The sequence below is a fragment of the Pelophylax lessonae genome (genome assembly GCF_965119305.1).
Source record: "Pelophylax lessonae genome assembly, chromosome: 1".
Taxonomy (NCBI): Eukaryota; Metazoa; Chordata; class Amphibia; order Anura; family Ranidae; genus Pelophylax; species Pelophylax lessonae.
Window position 1 is genome coordinate 880,462,380 of NC_138768.1, and position 10,866 is coordinate 880,473,245.

Below are 10,866 nucleotides of genomic sequence, written 5' to 3' on the forward strand. Positions count from 1 at the left end.
TCCAAAAATAGCATCTAGCTAGGCTGGAGATGTGTGTCCTGGTTTCAGTGAAGTGTGTGCCAGATGATGAGTCTCTGGATCTTCAATGAGTGTCTCTCCTGGAGAATCAGTCTGTAGATGATGGGCATGTGATGTTTCTCTGTCCACCTGCCCTTGCTTTATATGGATTGCAAATAATACAACCCTTGGAACCCTGCCCAGAGGGTGTGCCTGGTATTTTTACGTATTCCTCATTGGTTGATCCAGTTACTGATCAATTACATGTTGATACGAGCATTAGCTTACTTGGCCACCGGGTGGCACTCCCAGACTTGAGTTTATCTGGAAAATCTAAATTTAGTCCTTATAAGAGGGGTCTTGAAAAAGTTTCCACACCTTTAGTTTTATATATATATATATATATATATATATGTGTGTGTGTGTGTTAAAAAAAAAGGGTGGAAACTTTTTAAAGAACCCTTGTATAATAAATGTGACTTTTTCTATTCAGATTAAACCGTTATTTATCCTGACAGGCAAAAAATGTTCCATTGATCGGCATCCTTATAAGGGGGGTCTTGAAAAAGTTTCTATACTTTTAGTTTTATATATATATATATATATATATGTATACATATATATATATGTGTGTGTGTGTTAAAAAAAGGGTGGAAACTTTTTAAAGAACCCTTGTATAATAAATGTGACTTTTTCTATTCAGATTGAATTGTTATTTTTCCTGACAGGCAAAAAATGTTCCATTGATCGGCATCCTTATAATTTGTGGTTTTTACTCTTTTGGGTGTAGCAACATTTAAATGGAAACTTTTAGCTACAGAGTTGGCATCACTTCATAATAAAATGTTAGGATACACGTAAAATAATTTGCACACTTTAAACTATCACTTGGGTATTGCTACGTTATAGCACACATTTTAAACGATACGGATAATGAATACAACAAACCAAAAAAAAATATATATATATATATGTATGTTCCATTTTGTACCCTTTGATCAAAAATAATTGAGCTCCAACTGTGTCAACGGTTTCATCTTATCAAATGCACATCTTAAGTACTGTGAAGGTTTTTTTTTAAGTTTACATTCGTAATAAAATCCATGAGGTTTAAATTATCTTTTTCCTCGTACCATTGTATCTATATTCTTACCATCTATAGAATCTTTTTCCGATGTCCTTCATTTAGTGGCACGATAGAGAGATACTGCCATTTTCTGGAATATCCAAGAATGTGGACTTTCCTTCCTCTAGGCAAACAGATGTTGTTTTGTCTACAATACCATGTTTGTGAGTTCTGAAGTCTCGTAAACAAAGCCCAGTTTTTCTTTGGTTCCAGGTGTTGTGTGAAGTCCACAAGCCCCATTGTTTGGAGACTAAAGCCTCGTACACACGCAATGAATTTCCGCCGACCGGTCTTCCGTCTTTTGTCCAGAGTGGTGTCTGTTGGTTGGAATGTGCCTAGACTGCACACAAATTTTCCCGTATGACAGAATTCTACTTCAGAAGTGATGTCATGTGTTGGATTGCTTTCTATGTGTTCTTTCATCTCTGAGCATGCCTAGTCTTGCTCATAAGATTTTTCCCCATCGAAATCTGTACTAATGAGATGAAAATTGGACGTTTTTTGACGGAGGACAAAAATTATATAGCCTGCACACCAGAATTTTTTCGGCAGAAAAGTCGGAGTCGGTTGTCGGAAGCATCATACTAACAAGCCGAAAATCGGCAGTTCGGTCGTCGGACGAAATTTTCCGGCCGAATTTCTACTCGTGTGTACGGGGCTTTAAGGATCCTTGTCTTTAATTGACTTGTCCACAACTTGTTTGCAGACCTAATTAAGTCAGTTTCTGTCTCTTAGGAAATATACACCTTCATGTGACCTGTCTCTGAGCATAATTGGAAACCACTGATGGTTTAAAAATTAGAGAAATTATAAAAATAAGAGTTTTTATTCAGACAGACTCTAACAGAGTGTTACTGTGTAAAACGGGGCTATATTTAGAATGTATTGACTTCACAGTGTGAACTTTTCAAGCTTGGTGTTAAAATTGAACCGCTTAGTCTCAGGTGAATAACTGGGTGTTCATCACAACACTGATCGCATGCTTTAATGTCACTTCCTCCTAGAGCCGTTAAAAGGTACTCTGGTGCTTCCTCCCAACCTTTCACCACAAGGATTCACTGCAGGACGATCTGCACCTGGGTTACTGTGTACTTCTACCAGACATGCTTATCCTATCTTCCACACTCTACTCCATGAGTATCCCACAGGGCAATACGTGTATCTACAGCAGAGACCATTATGATGCATCCCTGAAAGGATTGTTACTCCCTCAAAAATCTTTGCTGAACTCTACCCCGTGGAAAAAGAGTTTTAAAAAAGTGGGCTGTTCCTGTGGCTGTTTCTGTCCTAAATAAACATCTCACTGTTCTTGTTTGCAGACCAAATTGAGTCAGTTTCTTTCTCTTGGAAAAGTTACACTGTCATGTGACATTTGTCTCATCTCACTGTACCTAATGTTCTGTATTTTAAAGGTTCTGCTGACAGAAAATTTGAGATGCTCGTAAAAGCTCTCTTTAACCTGGCAGGCTCACACCTGCAACTAGTTCTTGCTAAACGGCACCTAACTAGACTAACATAACCCCCGTCTTTCAGAATTGTGCTGTTGCAGAGCATTTACAATTGCCTTCTGCTCCTCTTTTCTGTGTCGATACCCTGGAACGTTTCTTTTGGAAACATCCAGAATGACTAATCGCCATTCATAGGCACTGGGTCCTATGGCTTGGAGCAGGGTCGGCAACCTATGGCCCACGGGCCACACACAGCCCACTGCTGCTACATGTCTGGTTCATCAGTGCATGGGATGAGTTCACGTGCACCTGGTCACGGACATTTAATAGTGGTTTTTAAGCCACTTTGTTATGTTTACACAAGCGTCCCTGTTTGCTAATTAAAGTGTCCCAGTGCCTGTGCTTTATTAATAAAATGCTGCTATATACCTCATTTCCAAGTGCCTCTTGCCACTTACGTAGCTCTCCCCTCTCCTGATCTAACAGCTAGAGCAGGAGGGGCTAAGAGTCCCCTGCTGACATCAAGGTGGAGGGGAGCCGGCCGGTCACGTGAGCGGTGCTCAAAAATCAGGTATATAGCAGTATATTATTGTTAAAGCACAGGCACTGGGACACTTGTCATTAGCAAACAGGGATGTTTGTGTAAACATAACAAAGTGGCTTAAGTAGTAGCCTAAATAGCTGCAGGGGGGTGGGGCTATGCAATATGCAGGGGGTGTGGCTAGGGGGGCTGTGTAATATGCAGGGGGGCTGTGTAATGTAAAGGGGTCCAGAGGTGCGGGGCTTTTTAATACAAAGTGGTCCAGAGGTGCGGGGGCTGTGTAATGTGAAGGAGTCCACAGGTGCAGGGGCTGTGTAATGTAAAGGGGTCCAGAGGTGCAGGGGGTTGTGTAATGTGAAGGGGCTCAGAGGTGGGGGGCTGTGTAATGTAAAGGGGGCCAGAGGTGCAAGGGGCTGTATAATGTAATGGGGGCCAGTGGTGCAGGGGCTGTGTAATGTAAAGGGGACCAGAAGTGCAAGGGCTGTATAATGTTATTGTAGCAAGGTTTCCAGGCCTATGGCCTGATGTGGGTCTGCCATTGGTACCGTAATCCTTTCCAGCCCATGTGAGCTGAGTCCCTGGGTGTGACAACTGAAGAAGCGACAACTTCGGCATCTTTGTTTGTAGTTTTATTGATGTTGTAGGGGATGGGAGAAGGGAATGAGTGGGATACTCCTTGAGGCTTAACAAATTACAAAATTAACAAATTACAATTGGGACTTCTTATCAAAAATGCCCGTTGGCGCTTCCTTGACGCCAGCCAACGCTCACTGACTCTGAGAACACTATGTTTAACAGAAGAAGTGTTGAATACCCGACATATAGTCCAGTAGATCCAAGACTGAGAACTGTAGAACTCCTGACACTGTGATACTTGTGAAAGTCACTGAATACTTTCCCCCGCCTGGAACAGCTTGAGGTAGTATATTGTAGAACTCTGTGTAACTGTCACTGTAACTGGCACACTTGTACACTTCAGGGCCCAGACTATAGGTGCCCCCCTTTAACCTTGAACTTTTCAGGGTCACTGACACTGTACCCCCTTAAACCTTCAGGGTCCTCAACCTAGGTACCCCCTTTTCTGCTAGCTGCCACCGGATCCCAGAACCTCTACTGGAGTGGGCCCCTCTAACTTCAGGCAGACCCCCTGGGGCAATCCTCAGTACTCACGACCTGCGTAGGCTTTCCTGGGACTGGACCCCTCAGACTCCCCGCAGGTTCTCAGCACACTGGATCCCCTCAGCTCCGCACTCAGTAGATCATCAGGCGACCCCCTGAGATCCTCTTCCTCAGACAGGAGGAGAGACAGCCATTCTCTCCCTCCTGGGACTCTGCTCCCGCCAAAGACATCGTGTCAGGTGCCTCCCCCATACTTATAACCACTCCCAGAATCCCTTGCAGCATAATCTGCCTTCTGGGGTAGTTACAAGCCTGGATGTATCCCCTGATTGGTTTTCCCTCACTGCCCTATGAGAAGCCTCTCACAGGAGCCAGTGGGGAGACTCCCCCTTCAGCAGGCACACTTGGAAACATGGCACCCTAACTAAAAATCACAGCCCTGCTGTTAGGCAGACAAGGCCCACTATATCTTTGCCTAGCACCTACCTGTAGGGTGCTACACTATCTTCATTTATTAGCAGCTGAATACGGCCCTCTACGCATTCTCATAAATTGAATCTGACCCTTAAGTGGAAAAAGGTTGCCGACCCCTGGCTTGGACAGTAAAAGCTGCCCATAAAAGGTGCTGCACATGTATTCATTTTTAAGGAAAATATCTGTTGGTTAAGGCACTTGACCATTTCAACAAAGAGGCCACAGGTGGGACAATTTTACTTTCTCAGTTTAATGTAACAAAGCCCTCTTCTCAGGAGCTGCCAGATCTTTTACACGTAGAGCACCCCAACACTCAAACCACCCTTTTACAATCAAAATCTATGTTCATCCCTTCCTTTGAGCACAAAGCATGGCCCACAAAGGCTACCAAACCCTCTCCAAAGCTCTCTTCACAGTGAAGGGGGTGCCCTCACTGATAAGAGTGGGGAATGTTTATTGCAGTTGGCATTTCTCTGGATCACAGACATCCCTGACTTATTGGTTCAGTTGTTTTAAACGAGTGCAAGACAGAGTTCAAGACTCTAACACCTCACAGCTTTCTTCTTTCTAATCAACCAAAAACTGTCCAAGGGCAAATAAGATTGCAAAAGGCAATGAAACACCTTTTGTTCCATTGAGTCATTGTATCTGTATCACCACATGACAGATTCTAACCTATTCATGGTGCCAAAACCTCAATGAAGTGTATCTGTCCTATCATGGACTTAAAATCCCTCAACAAATTCCTTCACATTTTAAAATTTTGTTATGCAAATTTCAGGGTCAGTCATTGCTTCTCAGAGACAAGGAGAATACATGGCATCCGTGGACATCCAATATGCCTATCTGCATATTCCCATTTACTCACCTCATTACAGGTTTATAAGCTTTGTAGTGGCAGAGGACTGCTTCCAGTTTTGTTGCATTGCCCCTTATCCTGGTATCCTGTCCTCTGCTACCAGAATGTTCACAAAGATCTTAGCACCCTTGCTTGCCCTTATCAGAACTCAGGGCATTCCGATTGTCGTCAGTTTTCTTGATGACTTTCTCCTGACGGACTTACCTCCCTTGTCCAAAATACATTGCAGCTGCTTCAGGCCTTTGGCTGTGATCAACTTAAAATATGCTCTCCAGCCTTCACTGTGCCTAGAATAATTGGGTCTGATCCTGGATGCATCCCAGACAAAGGTCTTTCTTCCAGAAAACGAAGTTCATTTTCTAAGAACTCACACTCAATAATTGAGATCCAAAGGAAATTCCACAGTGAGATTTGCCATATGAGTTCTGGGTCTAAAGGTGGCCTCCTACAAAGCAATACCTTTTGCCCAAATCCATTCAAGAACTCTCCAACTAAATACTCTGTCAGCATTGGAAGAGCAGGCTCTTTGGCTGGATCTACTTATCCTCCTATATTCCCAAACAATAAAGTTCTTGTCCTAGTGGATCACCACTTCCACTCTAACAGATTGAAGATTTTTCCTTACAATTGGAAGGTTCTTACAATCGACTCATGTATGTCAGGCTGGGGAGGAGTCTTTTAATACTTGACAGTTTAGGGAACATGGCCAATGGAAGAGGTCAAACTCCCCATCAACATCTTGGAACTTAGATCTGTCAGACTGTCTCTCCAGCAGTGGACCCTCTTTCAAAGGGATACCCAATTTAGGTGCAATTAGACAATATCACTACAGTGCTATATATCTGCCATCAATCGGGAACGAGGAACCGGGCTGCCTTGAAAGAAGCAAACCAGATTCTCTTGTGGACAGAAAATCACTGTCCAGTGATTACTTGGTGCTCTCTTCCTTAACATTAGACACAATGTATTCCTGAGCATCCTCAAACACTAACCTAAAACATTATAAAGCAAAAATAAAGTTTTGCACATTCCTCTAAAAAAAAACAAAAAAAAAAAACCAATAAAACACCTAAAAAATATACGAGTAAGAAGGGGAACAAGAGTTAAAATGAACACATTGATTGGTAATCTGTTGCTATGGCAGTAAACATTTGCATTTGTTTGCCATTTTTCCCAACTGCAAATAGCTAGAGCTCAGGTCACACTCATGCTTGAACCAAACCCAAAGCTCTTTGCTAGGAGGAAGTGATTATCGATCATTGCTTGCTATGGTAGCAAACAAATGGCCACCTCAGTTTGCAGTTTCCACAAACTTCAAATAAATTGGGTTCACTTCAAGCCCATGCTCATCTCAAACCTCATCCTGATCCATGAATCTCTAATATACTATTGTGTTAGCACATACAGTGTGTAAATGACCCCCTGAGTGGGTTCTGATCCCCGTACTACAATATATCCCATCAGAACAGGAAGGGAAATTTTCTGAATTCTGACTGAGCACCTATATCATGTTTTTATCAGAGAGGTTGCTACATAAGAAGACACCATTTCTCCTGTCAGAGCATCGGGAGTATAATGATAGCTGTACACTTGGTGTTCCCTAAAACGTAGTTGTAATCCACAGGTAAAATCCAAAAAGTGGCATGCATCTCATTAGATTTAACCCGTAGTAATCTGACACACTTTACAAAGTGGCTGAATTCCTGGAGCTCAGCTTTAATGCGTGTCAGAGAATTTCACTTTCTTTTTCTCTCTTATGCTTTCAGCGATGGCTTCTGCTGATCTGAGGAAGGAGCTGGAATGTTCCGTCTGTCTGAACATTTATACAGATCCCGTAACCTTGAAATGTGGACACAACTTCTGCCGAGACTGTATTGGTCATTTGTTGGATACACAGGAGGGGTCTGGAGGTTACTCCTGTCCTGAATGCAGAGAAGCGTTCCAGGAGCGGACTGCACTGCGGAGGAACATAACACTGCGTAACATAGTGGAGAATTTCCTGTCTGGTCAGCCGGATCAGGAGGAGTCCGGGATCTTCTGTACTTACTGTATTCACACTCCTGTACCTGCAGTGAAATCCTGTCTGCATTGTGAAGCTTTTCTGTGTGACAATCACCTGAGAGTCCACAGCAAGTCACCAGAACACGTCTTATGTGACCCCACCACTTCCCTGGAGAACAGGAAATGCTCCTTTCATAAGAAGATCCTGGAGTATTACTGCACTGAGGACTCCTCCTGTATCTGTGTATACTGCTTGTTCATTGGAGAACATCGGGGACACCAGGTGGAGACTCTAGATGAGGCCTCTGAGATGAAGAAGAAAAAACTGAGAAATGTTCTGCAGAAACTGATGACAGAGAGAGAGGAGACGGAGAAAAGAGTCCAGAGTCTGCATGAACGCAGGAGGAACATACAAGGAAAAGCAGATAATGAAACAGAGAGAGTCACTGCCCTGTTCAGAGACCTCAGGAGATGTCTGGAAGACCTGGAGAAGAGAGTCCTGAGTGAGATCTCCAGGCAGGCAGAGCGGGTTTCTCTATCACTGTCTGATATAAAACAACAGCTGGAAATAAAGAAGGAGGAGCTGTCCAGGATGATGGGTGACATTGAGAAGCTGTGTAACATGAGAGACCCACTGACTGTCCTACAGGAATCAGCCACAGGTGACTTGTGTGATACTGAGGATGGAGATGATGAGGATAGAGAGAGACATGATAAACTCCTCCCTGATGGAGGGGATCTGGATGTGGCGGGGATCTCTCACACGTTATACACAGGTTTATCTGATATAATACAGCAAACATCATGGGTGTCAGGGGTTACAGACATATTACTGGACGTGAGCACAGTTGGTAATCATCTACATATATCGAATGACAGGAAAACTGTATCCTGGTCAGATGAGAGCCAAACTCACCCAGAAACACCAGAGAGATTTCTTAGTCATCAGGTGATAAGCAGTCAAAGTTTCTCATCAGGGAGACATTACTGGGAAGTGGATGTTGGGGGGTCAAGGTACTGGAAAGTCGGGATGTGTTACCCCAGTATAGAAAGGAAGGGAGATCAGTCATGGATTGGATATAATAAGAAGTCCTGGAGTTTGGAGAGGTTGGGGGGTAATCAATTCTCAGTGAGACATGACAGGAATCAGATCCGATTACCTGGCAAAGTCTCCAGTAACAGAGTCAGGATAGATCTGGATTATGAGGCCGGGCGGATCTCCTTTTATGAATTGTGTGACCCGATCCGACACATCCACACCTTCACCACCACCTTCACTGAGCCCCTCCATGCTGGGGTATTTGTAGGGAGTGGTTCCTGTTTGAAGATATCTGGGGGGAATCAGATGTGAGAATTCTGACCAGAGACTGGTGACATCACAGAGTGGAAAATCAAACTGATGAAATGCGCGGCCAGTAGGAGGAAGCAGTGGCGAAAAACCATCATGACTGATTTATTTATAAAGCTGTAGGCTCTGGGGCTGTCCTCTTCACCCTAAACCTCACTTCACTACCTAGTGTGTCTCTGACCAGGAAAACGCATGCAGGAGGTCAGAATTTTATTTCTGTCTGTGTCTCTGTTTAGTCACATTTTTGGGGTTGTGTTCGATATGTGTAAAGAAAGATCACACAAATACTTAAAAGTAAAACATTTATTAAAAGTAATGACAGATACAGATAACCTAAGAAATTATAACAAGAATACTAAACGAAAGATGCTGTTTCACCACGGAGTCCCCCCATAAAGTCGTGGCCACATAATCAGACCAGACACTTGCATGTTGCATGATGCAGCTCTTGATGAGACTAAATGTTCCAGCTCTAGCTAAGGTATATAGGTCTTTTATGAAGGAAATGATCAAGCCCACTCTCAGAGCAGTATGACCTTCTAAGGCACATTCCTGAAGGAGAGGGGGCTGGCTTGTCTATAGGCAGCTTACAATCATATTCCAATCACACGAGTCAGCTAAAAGTTACCAGAATAACCAAGATGTTTGAAGTCTTATTAGACATTAGACAACTAATCATAAGGAATATGAAATATACAATTTTCCTATCACTCCACCCCCTGGCTCACAAATATCATACAAGTAATGCCTCCAACTGTACATTCAGTGCTGGTTCACACTATAGCGATGTCAGACATTGCATGTGATTCACACCACACTGCTCTGCAAATCACATGCAATGTCTGTGCGATGCAAATTCAGCCATACAGATTGTATGGATGAATTTGCATTGTATTCGGACCAAAGTCATGCAGGACCCTTTTTTTGGTCTGCACCAGAATCGGATCGCATGGGGGATCACACCTATGCAATCTGATTCCTGTCCAAATTGACAGTTCGCACTGCGATATGCAAACTAATCTCGGGGTGTCATTAACTTTGTATTGACACTCCCAGCAGTTTGCATATGGAAGTGTGATCTGCCTCTGAGTGGGGTGCGAGAAACCCGCAGTAGATTTGCAGGGTTCCCGCATTGCACCAGTGTGAACCAGCACTCAGGCATCATATCAGCATTGAAAGGAAAGCACCTGATAATTGTAAACAAAAAAAAAATAATGTTTCTCATTCGTTCATTGACAGTCATAGCTCTTGATCTTCTTAACCATTGGGTTATATTGCCCCCTACAGGAGTAGGACACTAGGCAGAAAAAAAGTCTGGCTACGCCTAGAGCTGCACGATTCTGGATAAAATGTTAGACAGACTGGGGTATCCACTGGATCTAGATTACCCAGCCCATCGCCCAGTCCAGGAATTGATTGTAGATCTCACAGGAAAAAAACAGGAGAAAAAAATCTATCAAAAAAGAAAAAATTGCCAGGAACAAGATCCATACTCCTGACTAGGCAGAAAAAACCTATAGCAGAGAGAGGAAGTATAACCCCTGGGACTGCCAATAGGCGTAACTAGAGCTGCACGATTAACCGTTAAAAAATCGCAATCTTGATTTGCCCCCCTTCACGATCTTAAACCTGCATGTCTGCATGACTAAACCTTTTTCTGACACTTGTTGCTTACAAGTTAAAATCAGTATCAGAACATTACTTAGAACCCCCAAACATTATATACTGTATATATATATTTTTTTTTAGCAGAGACCCTAGAGAATATAAGGGCAATCATTGCAATATTTTATTATTTGCGCAGAAGTCAGGATTTTTGACTTACCATAAAATCTTTTTAACTGAAGTTCATTGACAGACACAGCTCCATACTCTTCTTAACCAATGGGTTATGCTGCCCCCTACAGCAGTAGGACACTAGGCAGGAAAAAACTTTACCATGCCTATGGGACA

The 10,866-nt window shown here is 43.1% G+C and overlaps 1 protein-coding gene across 1 annotated transcript in view; it reads left to right on the forward strand.

The window, feature by feature from the left end:
* Positions 1 to 9,557, forward strand: part of LOC309550603 (uncharacterized protein) — a 99,108-nt gene extending 89,551 nt beyond the window's left edge. Inside the window, exon 3 of the mRNA XM_082250946.1 lies at positions 7,699 to 9,557. Coding sequence (XP_082107072.1) covers positions 7,699 to 8,916 — 1,218 coding nt within the window. The 3' untranslated portion in view covers positions 8,917 to 9,557. The remainder of the gene's footprint in view (positions 1 to 7,698) is intronic.
* The last annotated feature ends 1,309 nt before the right edge of the window (positions 9,558 to 10,866 follow it).